General features: G+C 36.9%; 2 protein-coding genes across 2 annotated transcripts in view; one reads left to right on the top strand and one right to left on the bottom strand.

Moving 5' to 3' along the window:
* Positions 1-5341, top strand: part of slc1a2b (solute carrier family 1 member 2b) — a 17999-nt gene extending 12658 nt beyond the window's left edge. The window contains exon 11 of the mRNA XM_008411513.2: positions 748-5341. Within this exon, the coding sequence (XP_008409735.1) occupies positions 748-819 (72 nt within the window). The 3' untranslated portion in view covers positions 820-5341. The remainder of the gene's footprint in view (positions 1-747) is intronic.
* Positions 4001-21129, bottom strand: cd44b (CD44 molecule (IN blood group) b). The gene is made up of 8 exons (XM_008411510.2): positions 20761-21129; positions 12460-12625; positions 12104-12240; positions 11936-12001; positions 11293-11598; positions 10466-10543; positions 10225-10303; positions 4001-8980 (listed from the first exon to the last, which is right to left on the bottom strand). Exons 1-8 carry the CDS (start codon positions 20825-20827, stop codon positions 8767-8769), a joined length of 1113 nt encoding a protein of 370 aa, XP_008409732.1. The 5' UTR covers positions 20828-21129; the 3' UTR covers positions 4001-8766.

The raw sequence follows: 21129 nt of genomic DNA, 5'->3' as shown, positions 1-21129 counted from the left end.
AAAAAAAAATATTTACACGGAAAGTGGAGTTGGAAGAGGTGCTTCACCAATGATCTTCCTCAATGAAACATGTTCTGAGAATTTAATGTGTAAAGCTTTTCTAGAAGAGTGTCTAGAAAAGTAAAAAAGTATAAAAGCAGAAAATAGTATCACATGTTTAAGGAGTAATGTTTTACTGGTTTCATTTTTTATTAGGTACTCTGGSAAAAACATTTTTATGTTTTATTCTTCAGATGTTTCWCACTTGACACTCATTGGTGGTGGTCTAAGCCCACTTTCCTTTATTCACTGTAAAACTTATCAACCATTGTGTAAACAATGACTCTATTCAAATGTGAAAGCAGCCTAAAGTTTACAAAACAGCATTCACATAACCCACCTCTGAATGTTTGAGATTGAAGTTGTTCTAAGTCTGTAGAAGTCCACATTGTTATCATTGTTACTCACATAGGTTGAGTAACAACCTATGTGTTATTCAACCTTGAGTAACACATAGGTTATTCAAGGTCACCTATGTGTTACCTTGAGTAACTCATAAACGCTTGTATCATAAATTCAAGCGTTTATGATTGTGGATTTATACTAAATGCAAACAGAGAGATCTATGTGCTGCAATAACATATTACCTGCGCTTCCTTTAACAGCACCTGCAAATGTTCTAAATTCTCCTTTGACTGTGAAGTTACCTGTACTTTCTAACGTGTGCCATGGATGAGCTGCTTAGATCTCCCTGCTGACTGCTTGCAGGTAACCTCAGCCGCTAACGGTTCTGCTGCGGAGTGCACGCTTGTTGAGGAGGAACCATGGAAACATGAATAATGGCAGCGCAGAGATCCCCCTGCTCCTGGGCTCCACGAGCTTTCCTATCTGGTGATAAAACAAGAAGAGTGAATGAAAAGTCACATGAACAGAACTACTAATGTTTTTATTTTATTTTATGTAGTTTTATTTTTTTTATTCTTAGTCCCTTTAAAAAGTTTTTTTTTTTTGTATTTTGTCTATCTGACTGGTATGTTATACTAATTCACATAACCGTGAACTGACAACAGAGTTATACCTCACCTGTTAGAGCACAGCCACATCCTGTGTACCAGTTACTTGCATGACATACTTCAAGGCTTGGGGAGGGAAGAAAGAGAGAATTATTACTAGATTTAAATTTTTTTTCCCCCTTAGGAGTACAGTTCAGTTTATGTTTATATGAAAAGCAACAAAGTAGTGGTGCAACACACATGCACTGAGGGTATCTTCCATATTTTATAAAGATGGCTCCTTTTTCTGAGTGGGAGGATGAGTGGGAACCACACCAATAATTGATGGAACTGATTTTATCTGTGTTGAACATGCTGTATTTACACCTTCATCAAAATCTCCATGGTACATCAATTTACAGTAATCAAGTACTCTGATCAAAGGAAAATCCCTCTGAGCCTCTTCACATACAAGTAAACAAATCCTGGTTTCCACAAACCAGGATTTGTTTCCCCTCTTCTTTTTTTTTTTGTCTTCTGTGAAGAAAATTGACGTTCTTCTTTCACGTGTTGAGAGAGATTTTAAAGCTAATTTATTTGTGTCAAGAAAGAATGACCAAGTCAAGAATAGGGACCAAACAGGCATAACRTCAACCGGCTAACAGAAGGCTTTCCTCTGCCTCCTTACATACTTGCAACACATTGTCACATTTGTCTACAATATGATGCAAGCAAAATCCCTAAAAAAAAATGATAAAGCACTTTTCCCTTCTTTTCCCCCAAAGTAACTTTATGATGCCAATGAAATTAAAATCTATTTTTATTTCTTGAAAAAAGGAATAAAATATATATAAAATATATAGCACCCTGAAGGAAATGTAGGAAATATATGGAGCACAATTAATGTCAAAAATGCCAAGTTTAATTTGTAGTTAGTGTTATTTTTGCTGCATACACAAATTTATTTACAGCAACAAGCAGACACTCAGGCTTTTTATGTTCCCCTTAACAGGAATTCTTGTAATGTCGAACTGTTTACTCTATCAGCTAAAGGAAATGGCTTCTTGTTAGCACCATTTTCCAATGCTGTGTCTGTAAAAAAAACAAAACAAAAAAAACGTGTTTACCTTCAACATTTATACTGAAAGAAATGTGAATATATTGTGGAAAATGAGGATTTCAAGCACACACATTCACATKGTGTTTAAGCCGCATTCCACTGGTGGAATCTGTTTATTACCTGTAAGCACAATCATCCCTGACCACTTATGRAGCACAGTAGGTGAAGCAACAACCACGATTCACAATTACATCATATTTCCAAGAGGCTTTCTGTACTGCAATCAGTGTTTATGCCATCAGAGCTCAAGACTGTTTCTACCAACCCTATATGCTGCAGCTGTATTTTTGTGCCAATCARAGGACATTTTAGGGGACTCAGAAAAGAAACGGGTTAAGCTAARATTATTCAAACTATCAGGTCATAKTAGGAAAATCTGCTTCTGATCAACTTATAAAGGTGGCAAAGGTTTAAACAAAGCAGGGAAAATGTTGAAGGGATAGTTCAGGATTTTTTTTAAGTGGTCTTCTTCTAAATTGTTTTAACARTTGATATCTTAACTCTTCTGACGCCTTCATTTAGTAGAAATTTGAACTGGGTGGTCCCAAAGGCTGAAGCTAACGAGTAGTTAGGAAGGTCCCAAGACCAAAGCGAACCTTCTAAAAAACTCTGGTCTCAGAAATGTCAAAGCGGTTTATCAAACCCATTTTTATTAATGATTATTTACAGAGGAAGTTTAGGTTGGAGATGGTGCATCACTAGTGGAATCCCTTAGGGCAAAATCGATATTTTCTGCTGTGTTTTCACCCGCTCTCCACATGTAAACTGAGTTTTTGATGAGAATCTTTTTTTATATAAAAAAAAAACATTCTAATGCAAAATTTTAAAAGCTCCATGTTTTAACTGAACTAAAAGCAATGACGTTAAGGTACACTGTGCATGTACATAACTGCTTTCTAGAAACCACAACAATATTGGAGCTGTTTTATATCCCTGCCTTACTTTGTTATAATTTTGTTTCCTTCAGACTTCAAAAATGAAGTTAATGAGGCGATAAATAATAAGAAGACTTTTCCTTTTATTCTTTTTTTTTTTTACAATATATTTGGGACAACATTGCATTAAAAATCTTCTATTAAAACAACTGTTCAAAGCAAACATGGCAGTTGTTTTAAAAAGCATAAAATGGCATTAGTGAACTAATGAATTGCTATGRAGGTGCTAGAATTGGAGTTGTTAAAAAATGTTAGTCTTGACCCCTCTCGAACTAGCCGTTTTGTTTCTGCCTCCTTGGACCTGAATCCTGAACTTTCCCCTCGTCCTGTGTGAGTGAGCAGTGAGAACTCGGTTATGTGGGAGTTGATTCAGTCGCTTTTTTTTTTCAGGTGGATCCTTTTCTCCTCTTTGGTTTCTTTTTATTTGTGCTGAAATGACAACCATGCCTTGAAGGTGTTCAAATCAAATGTCGTTTACTGTAACAATAGAGAACCTAACTTAGCACTTTGTCCTTTAGTTCTCAAAGCACACTGTCAGTATACACCGTTTTAAGTTAATTTAACATAAGCSAGGCATGTTTTGAACAACATTGGTGTTCTACTTAACATATTAAAGGACTGATGCATGCTTAGACTAAAAAAATTAATAAAACACACAGACAGTCATTAAATCACCTGGGTTTTTATTCCTGAATCGCAYATATATTAAAAACACTTAAATCCTAAAGGTCAGTCAAGATTGATCCATATTTCATGAGCTGCGGAGCACAGAACTGACACCTTTACAGGCTCTTTAAGCCTTACCTTTAGATCTTGTGATATTCAGGAAATATATATACATATATATTAAAAAAAGAAAACTTCTCCAATGAAGAGACAATGCAAACCATAGTGTCACATAAGGGGACGGAGTGTTGAATGACTACTATGCTCAATATTATGGTTGTAGATGCATGAATTAAAAAATAAAAATCTTTTTTTTTTTTTTTTTTGCACCACTATCTTAAAAGCATGACATTTTGAAGTGCCTCCATGCACTTTGTGTACATATTGTAGTTAACAGATTTCCTTTTATTGATTTGTTTTGTTTCTTTTGAAATGCCCTGTAGAAATAAGGTTTCATTCCTGTGACTCGTTGAAACGTAATCAGCTAGAGGAAGGGGAAAAAAAACAAACAAACAAACAAAAAAAAAACATTTGTTTTAATAGATTAGATGAAATGTATAGAGGACAACATGTAATAAATTGCCTGTATGATTTCATTTTCTAATTGCTGTTAACTAGCTTTTTAACATTTCCGTCACACATATGATATATAAATATCTTTTCTTTTGTATCTAATGTAAGCGTTTTGAATGTTTGTTCCATAAAGATATAAGCAGTGTGAATTTGTTTTCATTGTACATATATGGATATAATTGTTCTGTTCAGTGGCGATGCAGAGGTTAATTAAAATCGCAGTGATCCTGAATCAAACTCAGTCTGTGAAAAGAGAGAGAGGTGGTTAAGAAGAGAAATAAAGAAAGACAAGAGTAAAAGAAGGTTTCTTGTTTTATAAGGAGGCCAATCTCACTTATTTAGGGTAAAACTGATGTTGTGAAGGTGTTTAAAGACAAAAATAGAGGGTCAAGTTTGCCCTTGGTGTGGGACATACAGAGAGAGATAAATCATAGCCAAGAAGTTAATCAGAGAGAATAAATACCTGTGCTATTCCTATGCCTACCAGAGTAAAGAGCAACAATCCTCAGGTGAATTATCTGAAATATTTTTAAAGGAAACATGCTGGCTTCTTAGTCTCAGGCATATTTGTTCAACTGATTCATTTAAACCTACAAGCCATGAATATCTAGACACATTAGAGTCCATGCCTGCCTTCAGTTCACCACTACTTCACACATTCCACGTCTGTTGCACAACCAATGCCAGTAAAGTTTGAATCCCACGGTTTTATTTTTTTTTATTGCCTTCAGTCTCAATAGCTTTTTGAATTTTACACTAAACAGGTATGCTGAGAGATCTGACGCCTGCTCAGCTAAATGTTACTAATTAGATGCAAAGTAACTGACAATGGAAAGCTGGAATGCTTTTAAACACTGTAAAGTGTATCTTTTTGAAGAACTCCATAAGTAGACATGATGGTCTGTTTCATCGCTGCCTTAAATGAGCTGGGGGTCTGCCCTTATTGTAATGATGTTGTAATATCAATGTAATGGCAAGAGAGTATGTGTGTGAGAAATATACAATTGGGTTAAAAAAAAATAGAATGAAGCATTCTTTCCTCAGATTTTGGTTGACATGAAAACAAAAAAAAAAAATTCTGTTTCTACATATCAACAAATGTTGTACCTTTGGTGTACATATACAAATATAACTAATAAATGTTCATAACTAAGTGCTGTTTTGAGATTTTTGAATTGTGGTGACTTTTACAGTTGTTCTCCTTATGGTACAGGAGCACTAATTTAATCTGTCTGAATGGTGTTCAGTTAGCTGTTGTTAATACTTCAGGTTGACTTACTGCTTATTAGATTTTAAAGATAAATGACCTAGCTTACACTTCATTGCATTTATTTTATAGCCTTTTTTTTGCCTAATTTGATGAGACTTCTTCAAATTAGGACTCAAAAATAATACACATTTCAGCAAATAAGGGAACCCAGTGTGTGAATACACATCATTTAGGTATTTACTTTACCTAAGAGGTAAAACTAATCTTTAAATGTCCATATGCTCCTGCAGTTATATACTATTTTTAAATTTTACGTGTGTTCTCATTCACTTTAGTTTAAGTTGTTTGTACATGACAATTTAAATACATGACAACTTAAAGTGCTTTTCAGGAAATTAAAGTAAAATATGAAAATAATTGTATTTTGAAACCAAGAAATACGTTAAAAAGATGATAAGAAAAGTTAAACTGCATGTGGTGGAAAAAGCTATTAAAGTAGAAAATTGAAAAAAGGAAAAATTATTTCCTCTTTACTGAGGGAACAGCTGATGAGAGCTAGCGGTCGTGTAGAACTGTTCTATATATCTATCCTCCTCTATCTACTAAGACATATTTGATTACAAAACTACTGGTGGCAATATGCATATAAATAATTACTGATTTGTAACTTTCAGCTGTCATAATTTGTTCCTGTATTTGCTTTTTTACATGAACTTGCCTTGTCTGTGCAAGAGCAAAAAGCTGGAGAGAGATTTTAGAAACCTGGTGTAACAGCAGGAATGCTTCTCATCACCAGTATTTAATGTGTAACATTAACAAATACAGCACCTATGTAAAAAATGTAAATGCAATTAAACTTATATTAGCAACAATTAAACTTGTTTTAAAAACAAACTAATTGGAATGAGTATCTTATCACTTATAATATGTTGCCTGAATCCACCTTGTTAAAGACGTAGGGGTAAAAACAAACCATTCAAGGTATGTTTTTGAAGGTAGAAAAGTATTTTTTTAAAAATATTGATTGGTTGAAAAATATATACATTGACCACAAGAGGGGAAATGCACTGTGTAGCTCTAAGTGCTAGTTTCCACCTGTGGTCTCTGACGCAGTTAATGAGAATTAGTTCTTTAATAATCCGACCTGGTTAAATAAAGGTTAAATGAATTAAATAAGTTGCATAGTTTCAGTTCTTTTAATTGAACATCACTGAAAACAACTTTGAAAACAACAACTAGTTTTTCAGTCATGCTTTAGACGAAGACTGTTCACACAGTCCTCTGCATATATCGTATACTTAGTTTTGCAGTAGAGAGCTTCCTGGACAGATTGTGTGTCCATCAAAGCACCAATATAGAGAAAACAGTAACAACCATGCAATGCTGGTGAACTCTTTATGCATGCATTTGATCCACATGGAGAAACCTGAACCTAGAAAGCCAAGGAAATCAGAGTTGTAAACTACATAATAGTACTCTTTTAAATTGAGTGAAAACTAAGAAAAATGTTTTTTCAAGATCCCACATAATATAAAACGTGCTTTTATGACAATAGAAGTGTTACATTACTTTTACTACTCTATAATTAGTGCATGCAAAGTCGGCTATTATACACTCCTGACAATCTTGCGGGTTGCTTTTGGAAGGATGCCATGGGTATCTTTCACAATGTCTCTCTTTGTCTCACTCCTTTTATCCTGTGCTAACGTTTTCCTGCATCCCAACTCTGGTRCCATGGAAACCTTACTTCCTGTTACGTGGGAGAAATGCAACATGCGTTTCCTGTCATGGCGTTCATTTATTTCCCTTTTGTTCCCGTGCTCACAGAGTGATCAGTCGGTGAACACCGTGTTCCAGCGCATCTGTACACATTTTATTTATTTTGTTGTCACTTTACAGATCTTTTCAGCAAAATCGTTTTGTCAAACCTGCCTACCTACTCTAGTGCAACACTTTGTCCTCTTCAAATCAAAGGAAAATGTAAAAAATAAACTTAAGTAACAAGTCAAAAGTATGTCATTCACAATGACTGTATATAATTTAGTCTTATTCTAAAAGCTACATTGGCCACACACAGAATAAATTTGATTAATACATAATGTGTGCGATATAGTCAAGCTACAGCAAGTTCAATAGAAAAAAGATGATTACAAGATTGAAAGCTTTATACAGAAACATAGAACATGACCATCAGCTTCTTTTATCCCATCAGGTTCAGAGCAAACGTATGTTTCTCTTGATTAAGCCTTTTGCATTGCTAAGTCTGCAGTGGATTAACTTCTCATTTTGGATGTCCAGTATTTACACCTCATTTCATAAAAATTGAGCTTGAGTTTATCTCAAAATTGATAAACGTGCTTGAAATATCACCCAGTTCTTTATTTTGTTTCAAAATCAGTATCTGTCGAGCAGATTCTCTATAATACACTTTTCATCCACACAGTATGATCAAAACATAATCTTATTTCTGTATTCATCATCGTCGGTTGTGCACTAAGCACTCACTTTGGAAAGCTATAAATCATGCTGATTCGGGATGCTATCTATTCTGACCTTCACAAACCAAAACATTTACCTCTAAGGTACAGTTTCTGATTAAATACTACTAGAAACAGCAGCAGTCCTTCAAGCTGAATCGACAAAGCATTATCCTATGAAAAAAAATAACAAAAAGCAATGGCAGCTATTGCAACATTTGTAAAGTTTCATATTATGTACACAGACAGGGAAAACAGAGTCAAAAGGAAGATAATTGCRATTGAKGCATCCCCAGTTTTCTTAAAGCAACAATTACAGACAACAGGACGTCTGAAATATGTGCAGAAAAGGAAAAACAGAAAATAAAGAAATAAGGGAAGTTTTTTTTCTCTCTCTCTGTCTCTCTTAAATAAAACTTAACAAAAAGAAAATTACCGTTTATTTCTTTTTCTGGTTAAGATTAATTGATAGACTTTTACAGTCATCAAATTTAACAAAAAGCTTTTCACCCACTCTTAGAACTCCCTATAATCAATAATTAAAAATAGCACACACAGTAAGTAACGTGAACGGAAAATAAACACATTCTGTTATTTTGTTCTAAATCTCTCATTCTTGCACACTGATCTGAAATGCTTAGCCTCTTTAAAAAGCGTTTTGTGCAAAACTTTGTACTTTAGTTGAACACGAAATGACACATTCAAATGCTCTTACTCAGTGCCCGTCCACTACAAGCCCATCCAACAACCTCCAACTCTTTTATCCTCTCAAAAGTCTTCCCCCCAACCTCCCCGGCTCTTTTCTGCCCAACTCTCAGGCCTGCTGGTCTTTATCTGGAGACTCCTCTAACGTGATGACAGTGAACTCCTCCGTGTTGCCGTTCTCCTGGATGGCCTCCTTGTTCATGAGGGTCACCATCTCCTGCTCTCTCTCCGGGTTGTGGGAGCTGCATGCTGCAGCTGCGACCCCGTTGCCGTCGCTGCCGTCTTTGGTTGTGATATTCAGCGTTTGCTTTCTGCCACACCACCTATGAAAACACATTGAGGGCGAATGTTGGTTTTTGCAGTGATTCAGTCAACAGCTACAAATGCTAAAAGCCAAAGTGTAACTCTGGATTGATAGTGTGGATGTCAAAAAACATGTTACTGTTGCAATCAGAAGTGCATACGCCAGACCAGACTGGGAAGAATAGTTTGGACCATTCTTTTTCTTTTCTGTGATGATTAAACAAAATCTMATTTGAGATGGTTTCTTTAAATATTAAAGAAACCATTAAGGATTTTCTCTAATGCACACCAGATCAGAATTGTTTTTAAAGGCTCAAATATATGCATTCACTGCCGCTTTTTGAATGCATGTCTACTAGCAGCTTGCGGAGAAACTGCAGCCTTTGTGTCGGCATTGACACGTTTCTGGAATAAATCTCAATGCCTGTCTGAATGCTCTCTCAATCAGAAATGATCGCTTACTTCAATCAGCTGATTGGAAATTATCGTTTGACGAGCACACTTTCTGCTGGAGAAAAGTCGTAATTAGACCAGACAAAGTTTGATGTATTTGGTCACAATACCGAGAACCGGGTTAAAAATCAAGGTGAGTCTTTTGAATCTTTTAACAGCAAGTGTGAAGCACAGTTTTGGAAGCATCATGATGAGGATTTGCTTTGTTGCCAGTGGTGTTAGTACATTGAACAAGCTTTAAGGAATCAAATCTGACTAGGTCTTATATCCAAAATCTTCAACTTCACCTCAAATCAGTAGCTAGTTGGTTAAAAACTGAGCACATTTGGGCATTGTGGCTGGTCAAAAATGAAATGGCTTTGAAACAGGTGATACAGATTAGCATTAAGCTTGTGGTCTAGCCATCCACTCAACCCTAAAATTTGTCGGCTGTGTTGAAAAGCCAGGTTTTGATCAGAAGACCAACAGAGAATGAACTATGCACTATTTGTGATGAGATGAAATATTCAGACAGATTTATACCAGAGACTCACAGATGGCTACAAGAAGCATGTGCAAGCAAGGTACAACCTGCAAACAGACTTTTCACTTAATACTAATGGGGCTGTATGTATTTGAGCCATTATGTGCTATTTTTAATTAATTTAAACATACACATGCTGGTTTTCCCTATAGAAATTGCTAGGTGTATGTTGAATTTTCAGTTCAACAAAAGCACCAAATTACTATGCGATTCATTCCTGGTTACGAATACTTTTCTCTGAAACTGTGAAAGACAGCACCAGAAGTGTCATGTCAATCAAGTCATTACCCTTTTCTCCTGGCAGCAGCTGCACACACAAGGAGAATTGCACCAACTGCTACAATAACACCAAGAACAACCAGCCAGTCTAGAAAGAAAGAATAGAATAAAATATGAATATTGTGACGGTGTTAAAATTATTCCAGAAAAAAAACATTAAAAAAAAAACAGAGCACTGCCAGAATATTGCTGTTGGATATCTGAATGTATAGTGTCTCTGGGTGTTTGAGATACATGTACGGTTACTCACCTGATGAGCTGCTGTCTTTTTTATTCTCATTATCATTTCCCAAATTAAATGATCTTCCTCCGCTATTCGGTTTGGCATCTGCACATCAATAAAATAAAAAAAAGTTTAAACAGAAAAACAAACAAAAAATAAAAAACATGCCTGTTAAACTGCCAACCAACAAAGCAGTTTTTTAGAGCTTCATTAGAAAAAAAAGATGGTTTGGCCTTTTCAATTGTAGGACTGATCAGATTTGGCTCTACTTCATCTCCAAATATATTTCAGCTAACACAAGGGGGCGTCATTTGTTCAAAAAGTTACTTTAGTTACTTGTGTCCTCCCAAAACCTGTTGCATCAGGCATCACGGCTTATATAGATAAATATGTATCTCTATATACATAGAGATACATATATATATCTATATATCTATATAGATAGATAGATAGATAGATAGATAGATAGATAGATAGATAGATAGATAGATAGATAGATAGATAGATAGATAGATAGATAGATAGATAGATANATAGATAGATAGATAGATAGATAGATAGATAGATAGATAGATAGATAGATAGATAGATAGATAGATAGATAGATAGATAGATAGATAGATAGATATGCAATATTTAATTTCTTACAAGATTCAATCTTTAAATCATATTACTAGCAACATAAAGTTTTTAATTCTGAAACGTGGGCTTAAAACTTGAACCTGCTCAAGGGTAATTTTCAAAAGTTTATTTTAATCTGACCAACAAACCTCATTGAAACATAACGTCTAATTTACTGAGATGTACTGGACATACTGTTAGAGTTTCCTTAAACTCTGATTTTATGTTTTTACCATTGGTATCAATAGGTCTCTTTTCAGCCCATGTTGTTTCAGCGTTGATCACTGGAGTTGTTTTTTCCTCCTCTGGTTGAGCAGGCCCCATCCCAGATCCATCACTCGGGTCTGACTCCATTGTAGTGAAAGCAGAAGTGAYGTTGCTTCCTCCAGCGGGGTTTCCCTCCTCGGGAACCGTAGTGAAATCATCCTTACTCAGATCTTCAGGTGTAGTTGCAGCTGTTGGAGAATTTATCCAGTCCTCCAGTGGAATTGTTTCTGACTCTGTTGTGCCGTCGGTCAGAGGCTGTGGTGATGTCAGAGCTGTTTAGAGAATAAGCATTTTTTGTTCACTCACACACTTTATACATATAATATTTTTTGTTTTAAGCAGCATCTAAGTTAAGCAAGTCCCTACAGTATTTCAGCTATTATAACACAGTTGTATAGTTGAGGATATTGTTTGCTAGAGTCTGTTTCAGACAGTTCATTTGTTTAACCATTTGTGTTAATTAGAGAGCAGAGATCAGAGGTCACATCTTTCACTGGAGCCATGTTCCCTCAAATGCCTCAAACCTACAACTAATCTGTTTAAAACACCATGGTGTTTGTTTTGGACTTGCAGTCCATCACAGTCAATATGAGAGTGTGTTATACTGACCTGTTGTGTCTGAGAGTAAGACTCTGTTTTCCCGGAAAGCTTTGCTGCAGTTCTTCTCAGCATTATCTGGTAGCAAGGAACCATAAGACAGCAAGTTTCAAATCAAAAAGTCAATAACAACAACAAAATAAACCAAAATCTCATAATAGTTCCTCATTTACAATTTACCATTTTCGTCATAACAGTAAGCATCAAATTGATCTTCAGTATGTGAATTAACAATAAACCCAGTCAGGTTCCTTGCACAGTTTTCATGCTGAGTTTGCCTGAGAATGACGCTGCTCCCATTGTTGATCCAACCGTACCTTAAGTGACAAAAACAGTGAACAGTTGTCGATTCAGATTTTGATCCACAATTCTTCACACATTTGGAAAATAAAAAATAGCATACAGCATCCTTCAGTTGTATTGTGTCTTACCTAAGCAATATATACTTTATTATATAAATTGAAATATCTCTAACGTGTTATTTTTATGAAACAATACTTTTTCCACAATATTTTTCTGAAGGGAGTTTAATTTACCTGCACGTTTCCATGCTGCTGTTATAGGCCAGTTGGACCTGCTCTGGACTTGCCATCGTGCTCTCCAGCTGCTCACAGACTTTTCTGGCCATTTCAAAAGTCAGAGAGTGGCGACTCTCTCCCTCAACCAGAAATACGCCTGCATAACTGCAGGTGCGAGAGTTAACTGGAAAGAAGCAAATAGACAAAATGAGAAGCCTTTTTATTACTGTGAGGAATTCAGAACTAAAGTGAAAGTTAAGGAAAAATAAGTTAATGAGCTAATTATTGTTGGAGTCAACAACACAGAGATTTGTAATTAAATCAGTACACTTAATATCTCTACTGAGGTCTTATATTAGAGTAGGGAGGAAGAGAAGTGTGTAATGTATTTAAATTCGGCCCATTTTTTTGATTTGTAAGGTCCAAAGCTTATTTATTTCATATAATTATTGGTATAAATAAATATTGTGACATTCTAAAATATATCTTGCTAATGTAACAAAAACATAAAAATGAGAATATTAATTTTTATGTTCCAAACAAACATTTCATACTTGGAACCGGCCAAATGCAAAGTTCTAGACTGTGCACAGGTGCATCCTGCTTTTGTCACATAATTCACAGCGATGGAGAGGGTTTCACATTGAACGGCACCATTCTACACTCGCTGAGATTATGAAACTGCAAACACATCTCACTGTGCTTTGTTAAAACCATCTGCCTGGTCTTGATGAATGACCCAAGCAACCACAAAATATGTAAAAGCATTTTGCTTTAATTCAAAACATATTTTGGAGCATAAAACAAACAAAGATTTGGGAAATTTTTAAGTCACTCTTTGGGTTATTATTGTTTAAAGCATCTCCTATTTTTTTTTTTTTTAAGAGGAGTTCATTAATATTTATTTTGCTGTGAAATGTGTCCTGGGAAAGAATCATTTTCAAAGTAATCTTCCTTTTTACTGGCCTTTCACCCCATTCTAAAATTCTTTAATACATCTTTTAAGTGCAATTTGTGGGCAAAACATGCTGTTCCTGTACTGGTTGCCCTAAACTCAGTTAGGATCCATAAAGAAGAAAATCTGGTCATTATTGTGTTGCCTGCCTCCAAAMGTCTGTTGCAAGTCCATTTGCTTCAGTTTGCTTGAGAACTTTCAGGGTCCGGATATGAAAACAAACATGCAAAATTGGTTTCATCAGATAAGATGACAGCAGTTGGTGTCCACGTGGTAACTGCTTCTTTCAAAAGCCAAACACAGGTTTCAGAACTGAAACACCTGGCAGGCAGGTGAACCCTGGCACAGTGACAGAGGGACAGACGGCAGGTGGCGTGGGGAGGGGAACTAAAACCACGAACACACAACGCTCATGCTTTTGGCTTGGTAAAAAGAGGATGCTGGTGCAGGGTGTGTTTAGCCTTTCTACATGAAAGCAAACAAAAAAACTTGGAATTATGTTGAAGTTCACTGAGGAAATGAAATGTTCAGCTATTACTATGTCTTAGAATTCTGATAAGCATGCATAGTAAGTTCATCCCTTAAAGCTTCAGTATGTAACTTTTATTTAAAAAGATATGTATTTACATAATTGTTGAAACTGTCATTATGTTGTGACAGTACAGCATGAGACAGGCAGGCTGTGAAAAATTGTGCTCCATTGTCTTCCTCTGGTGCTCTAAATGCTGACTATAAACAACCAATCAGAGCCAGGAAGAAGGTCTTAGCAATGTCAAACATGCTAGTGTACGTGCTGCTCATCCCTCTCCCTCTGTCTGCCCCCTTTGCTCTCTGCTAAGCTACAGCTTCTTCCTGATACCCCAGCCTGCCATGAATGGACAGTTTTCCTGGAATGATAAGTTGCTTCTCCGCCATTAGCACATTTATCAGCACATACACAAGGATGATTGCTAGCATTAAGATGCTCCTCCTGACTCTGACTGGTTGTTTTTGACAGGGAGCAGTGCATCTCTTCAGACAACAATAGCAGGTCAGGCAGGTTGAGGAGCTCAATCTTTTCACAGATTATCTGTCCCGTGTTACACTGTCACTACATAGTAACAAATATGTAAAAGGCATATTTTATAATAAAAGTTACATACTGTAGCTCTAAAGACTTTCCACAGTTTCCTAGGAATGTCGTTGATAACATGAAGATGGGCTAAAATATGTCACATGCTTCCAGAGAAACAGAGAAATCATATGCACTTGCTTGTTTGTGTGTAGATTATGTTTGTTTCCAGGGTGACAAATTTATGAGTTGTGAAAGATGGCCTAGTCACACTGCAACATCTCATAGGAAATGAGAAGTTGTTTATTTTTATATCTGATTGCTGAACTTTTTGGAGTTAAGCTGTGAAAAAAAATGTCACACTGACCTTACAGTCATAGCTGTGACAGAAATTCTGAACAAATAAAACAAAAAACTTCCTCTGAGACATTAAAACTTTAAGCCATCATCACCAGAAACTTTATTATGGACACCCATTCAACTGCCTGTTAATTTAAATAGAGAATCAGCCACAAATATCAAAATGTGGATTTTAGTTTCTTTTTTTTTTAATTTAATTTAATTTAATTCAATTGTTTGTTTTTATCGTTGTACTATGTGGCAGGCATCTCTCAAAAAAACAACAAAAAGTATCTTGAGTAATTAATGCTGCTGACCATGGTCAACTTTTAACAACACCACCTTAACCATGTCCTGATGAGCATTCTCAGCAGGATAAAAACACACCATTTCACAAACCTCATATTAAAAATGACAATGAGTTCACTACGTCAGTGGCCTCCAGAGACATCTAATCTCAATCTAGCAAAGCACCTCTGGGACGTGGACAAACAGGAGGTTTCCATCAGGAATGTGAAGCAGTTCAATTTGCAGCTCCTGTATGATGCCTTCACATCAACCTGGAGCAAAATCTGCCTTAAACCTTGTTGGTTTTTTTGTTGTTGTTTTTTTAAGAATAAAGTTCTTAAGGAAACTTTATTCTTTTACCAGAGTCAACTTGGTAAAAGCAGGATGTACCTAATAAAGTGCCCTTTAAGTTTAAATTTGCAACGAACAATAACATTATATTGTGTTTTGCAAATAAAGGACAATTCGTGTAATTTCACAACAATTTATCCATTGTGCTAAATTTTGAAACCAGTTCAAAATGAATCCAGTTCTGACATTGATTCATTTTGAATCAAGTCACAATAATGAAAAGATTTTTTGTTAAGTGTTCATAAAAAAAAATATATAATCAACTATACAATTCCATTTGGCTGCATTCTGAACATGACACTTGTATGAAATTGCACGCCAGTCAGAGGATTATTCATTGATAAGTTTTCCCTTCTTTAATTTCTTGATTTTCATGAGAAAAATAAGGGACCCACACCTTTTTTTCCAACATGCTATCATGAGCGAAAAGAGAGCAGCGACAGAAGCAGGAAGTAAAGTTTTTGTCTGTTAGTGGCAGTTGTGCAACAGTGGCAAGTTCCTCTGCACATGCTGTAAAAACAAACTCTCTCCCTTATACGTCTCCGTCTCCCATATGAAAATCTGAAACAACCTCAGTCAGAGCAGCTTGCATCACTCACAGCCTAGAGGGATAAAATAGACAACAACCTTGGCCTTGCAAACCTGCCCCAAACAGATCAAAGGGAGAACAGCGCACCATCGGTGGGCTGAAAAGAGTGCTGACAGTGATCTAACAGGGTGCTCATTAATATGCAGAGGGACAGTTGTGGGTGTCTTTATGCAGCCCAGAAGCCTGTTATGCCAAGGCATTGACTCTCCCAAAAGCTCCTTTGTCACCTAATGGAGTTGGAACCAAGGAGACTGCAAGGTCTAGCTGCAGAGTTCAATAGAAACGAAGCTCTGACACTGTGTTGCCAAAACCTCCAGCTGCAACGGGAAGAATTGTCAACCCAAGTCTCCACTCCTACTTCACTTTCTCTCCCTCCCTTCTGCCCCCATGCTTTTTCATTTTGTCTTGTTTTCTCTGACAGCTCTCTGTTTGTCGTTTCTATGCCAGCAATAAAACACAATATGCCCCCCACATACATGTCTTTAAAAAAAACGAAAAAAAAAAAAACTGGTAGCTCGCAGATGCACAGCTCTGATTATCCCTTCATGACTTCAGAGCCATTCCTCAAGAGGAGGCAGTAAAGCTGCTGTCAACAATATTAACATACAAAGCTGGGTCTCATTTTCTCCTCTTATCTGTATCTATTTTGTTACTTGCTCCCAGATGCACTCTATAGGGAATACTCACACTTAAGTATTCTGAAAAATATCATGAGGTTAGAATGTCATGCTTGAAAAAATAACCTACTGTGTCAGCCCTGTTCATACTGTGACATCTCTTCAGCCACAGTCATATGCTGGTTGTTCCTGCAGCATCAATTCCCACAAAACGTCACTGACCAGCATCATCACGCATGGGTGAACTTCATTTTGTCAGCACAGATCTTTCCCTCCACTGGGAAAAGACTCTGGGGTAGTGGGACAACTGAAACATGAGATCTAGTAAGGAATATGTTTGCAAACACTCAGGCGTATACACACAAAATATTCAAAGGTCACAAGAAGGACTGACACAACTGGCATTCTCTGCAAAGCTCGACTTCCTATCACACCTCCAATGTTTGCACCTCCACCCACTCTACTCTGGATGGTAGGCAAGTTTTTTGCAAACGTATCAAGGTGGTAACGTCGTCTTGTTCCTTTTACAGGCACGGAGATTTCGCTTTCTGTACAACACATGTGAAGAGAAATCACTTCAATCTGTATCACTTTGAAAACTGGAGAATGAGGAAGAGGAAGGAATCCAAAACGTTTGTTCTTTTGCAAAATGAATTTTCAATTTGAGGTGTCAAAAGTTTGTAAAGTGCAGCATGTTATAGATATGTTTCTATTACTTTATTAATTTTAATAACTAGCAGCACCTGGAGTGTTTTCTATAATGGCTTAGAAAAGTGTTTACCATTTTCCTTTGATATATTGTTTTTAAAGCACTTGAAATAAAACTATGTCTCTACGACAAAGTAGAGCAACATGACAGTAGGAATGAATCTATTATTAGAATTATTCACATCAGCTGATTAGAAATTACCAATACATATTCATCTTGTTTAATCATTACAAAAACTAATGAGTACATTTTGAGGGATGGCCACTTGTTTGGAAAAGCACCTTTTTTTTCTTTTAATACAGTAAGAGACCTTTTAATAACAGCAAATGCCAAAGATTTTGGATGTTCATTCCAGCAGAGTGGATCAAAAATAAATGAATCATTATGGATCTAATGACTGGACATGAAGGATTTCCTGTGCTACAGTAAAACTGAATAAGACATCTGTTGTTGAATTATGATTTCACAGGTTATGATGACAACAGACAATTCCTAAAGGACTAACTCCTCCATATGTTTATCTTTGTATCTTAGTTACATTGATTACTGCATTGATTAGGCATTGACTACTGCCTAATCAATGGCAGACCTGCATTTCTCGCAGGTCTGCCTAAAAAAAAAAAAATCACTTAGACAGCTGCAGCTGATCCAGAACGTTTCTGCTGGCAATCTCACTAAAACCAGGAAGATAGAGCTCATCACCAAAGTTCTAAAATCCTTACACTGGTTCTCGGTAGCTTAGATAATAGACTTAAAGAAAATACAGCGATAGTTCATAAACTGCTGAACGACTGAGCACTAAAATATACTAAAGACCTGTTGTTATTGCATCAGCCTTCCAGACCACTCTCATCTTCTGGTTCTGGTTCTGCTCTGCATCCCCAGAACCAGAACCAAACATGGAGAAACATAAATCAGCTTCTACGCACCACAAATCTGGAACAAGCATCCAGAAAACTACAAAACAGCTGAAACGCTGAGTTCCTTTACATCTAGACCAAAACCTCAGCTGATTAAAGCTGCTTTTGTATTGTTGTGTTTTCATGATGTACAGCACTTTGAACTGCCTTACATCTGAAATGTGTTATACAAATAAACTTGATGGATTGACCTATTGATTGATTCCTAAAGAGATTTAGCTAAAGGGGGAACATCCTAAGACTCTAGCATAAAGGGCGAGGACATTTGATGAAAATAGCTGGTAGTCATCCACATAGAAGTCAGAAGAAAAGTCATGTGAACGGATAACTGGGCCGTTCACAGAAAAGAAGTCCTAGTATCTAGTTTTAGAATCCTCTTGTAAAAGACAATAGGACACTGATGTTCATTCCTGACAGGATACCTTGTAGGAAAGACATAARCAATTAGTTTCSTGCGGCCCTATTGACTATATGCAATAAAACGCTTGATGGTTTTCTGATCATATTCCAATATCATAGTAATTCCAAGAGTCAGTTAAATCACTTTTTGACCCATTTTGCCTAAATATTAGGAGCTGCCTAATATTTGTATAAACCTTGACACAAATCTAGGGTCTTGAACTCCTTAGACCTCAACCTCGCTCAGCACCATGAGGTGTGCTGCAATGTTCATTGATAGGGAGCCACTTACTAATGATTTGTTCAAGAAGAAAACCGACTGACATGAAGAAATTCTGCTAATATGAAAAGGCAGGCTAATAAGTAGCATGGCAGGCAGATGCTAAGTACTAGAGTCCATAGAAACAGAGTCCCCCAACACAGGCTGAACAAGTATTGGTTTGTAGTAAAGGGCACACTGGTAGAGGAGGCAAACACGTGCCTTTAAGTATAGAGACCCTGCCAACAAAAGCACTCTTTGTCAGGGCCTAGTTTATGGAGACTTTGACCACCCCTCACCCTGAAACATGACACAGGAGCATTCAGGGGAAGGTTGCCAAGCCAAGGAAAGAGATATGATCATGTCTGCAGGACATGCAACTTCCAGCCAGCCAGTGAACATTTAAGCAGAAAAAAAGAATATTCCAACCAAAAATATGGTGAGTTCTGTAAGTGCACAATGAGTTTCTTCAATAAAATATGACAGCATGTGAGCATATGAAGATACCACATATGATTGTTAAGAAGTTCTGATGTTTCAGAGGTTCACAGGTCTGTTCATTTAATCAGTTGTTTAGCTTTTTTTATATTGAACAAATTTTGTAAGCGATTCAAATATAAAGTTTCACTGACTTTATCAAGACTACTGAAGCTAACTATTCAACTGGATTTCCATCAAAGTCCAAGATCCTTGCAGAATTTGCGCTACAACTTTTAAATCAAATAAGCTAAAATTATTATTTTTTTAATCAAAGGGAAAAGCTCAGATCAATGTTGTTAATGCTTTTGCCGTCATTATGGTGAATATCAATTTCCATCCACTGCCCTCTTCCCTCCTGACTACTTTTTGAAGATAAAGTCATTATCCACGATGATAAATCTCATCATGAAAACACGTTAATTGAATCAGTGTTTAGACTGAGTCTGGACCTGGATGAACAATCGCTATAAACAATCGAAACATGCACAAACAAAGCACACACTTCTGAGCGTGCAAGGATCCTTGAGGTGCAAACATGGGCTGTCTTAGGGGTAAAAGGATCCCCCTGCCCCCTTCCTACACACTCAGCACCTGAGCTGTCCAGATATCCCCTCAAGTTGCCTTTAAATCCTAGTCAATATTATAGCTTGATACTGATTTTTATTTGGCCCAGAGCCAGAGGAAGGTCTTTGTGAGCAACTAGACCACCAGCTCCTCGGGGAAAAAGCCAGACAGACCTGAGACCTGTTTGATTCAAAGCCAAATAAGCCTCCAGAGACTATCGCTCATAGCAACAAATCCAATGAAATTATATGAGAGACACAAAGAGTTAGGAGAGAATAAAAAGGGAGAAAACTAGAGCACATCCGAAGATCATCCTTTGTGTCACAGACTGCAACATTAAAACAGGGCAGAATCGCTATACTTTTTTCCCCCAATTGATAATTGTGCTTTTAATAGACAGCCACACTGTTCATAAAAACCCAGAAAAACGGAGGTTTAWATGCAAGCACGTGTCTAAAGCAGAGTGAGAACGAAGCAGGGCTTTCTCCTTTGTGTCTGTCATGCGTCAGACTCAGACTATGCCAGACGTAAGCCTGTCTGGAGAAGCACATGCTCTCTTGCYGGCATCAACTCATCCATTCTACAAGCAGCAGCCTCAGTAGCGTCTTTCACTCTCGAGTTTCCTTTTTTTTATGAGTTCTCATTCATGTGCTCTGCAAAGCCTCGGGGTGAAAATAAAACAAACGCCGTCTGGCTGTAAAGTCTGATACCAAAGAGAATTCCCCAGTCACAGAAGAACAATAAAAACAAAGAAAAACATAACAAAGAGATATTTAGGTAAAATCTCAATCTCCTCACCTTGAAGTTGTCTTGAACTGCCAGAGGCCAGTATTCCAAAGATCACCCCTACAAGAAAAGTCCACATCTTTGCCAAATTGTCTGGTGGTGGCTGGGTGAGCAGCTGGGTATAAAGATCTGTAACAGTCCTCCTTGTGTCTTTTCTTCCCTCTACAGTACCAGCAGTGATGGCTGGTGGGTGTATGTGAGTGAAACAGAGTAAATGTGTCGGAGAGAACAGAAGAAACCTGGGCTTGCTCGGGTGTCTGGAAGCTCCTAGAGATTACTCGGAATTTGCATCAACTTTCTCCTCTCTGCCGGAGAGACAACAGTGGCTGGTGGCATGCATGTAGGAGGGGAAGAGTGTGTTCTTGTGAACACACACCCTTC

Source organism: Poecilia reticulata, linkage group LG6, assembly GCF_000633615.1.
Source record: "Poecilia reticulata strain Guanapo linkage group LG6, Guppy_female_1.0+MT, whole genome shotgun sequence".
Classification (NCBI taxonomy): Eukaryota; Metazoa; Chordata; class Actinopteri; order Cyprinodontiformes; family Poeciliidae; genus Poecilia; species Poecilia reticulata.
This window is presented reverse-complemented; position numbering and strand designations above follow the sequence as displayed.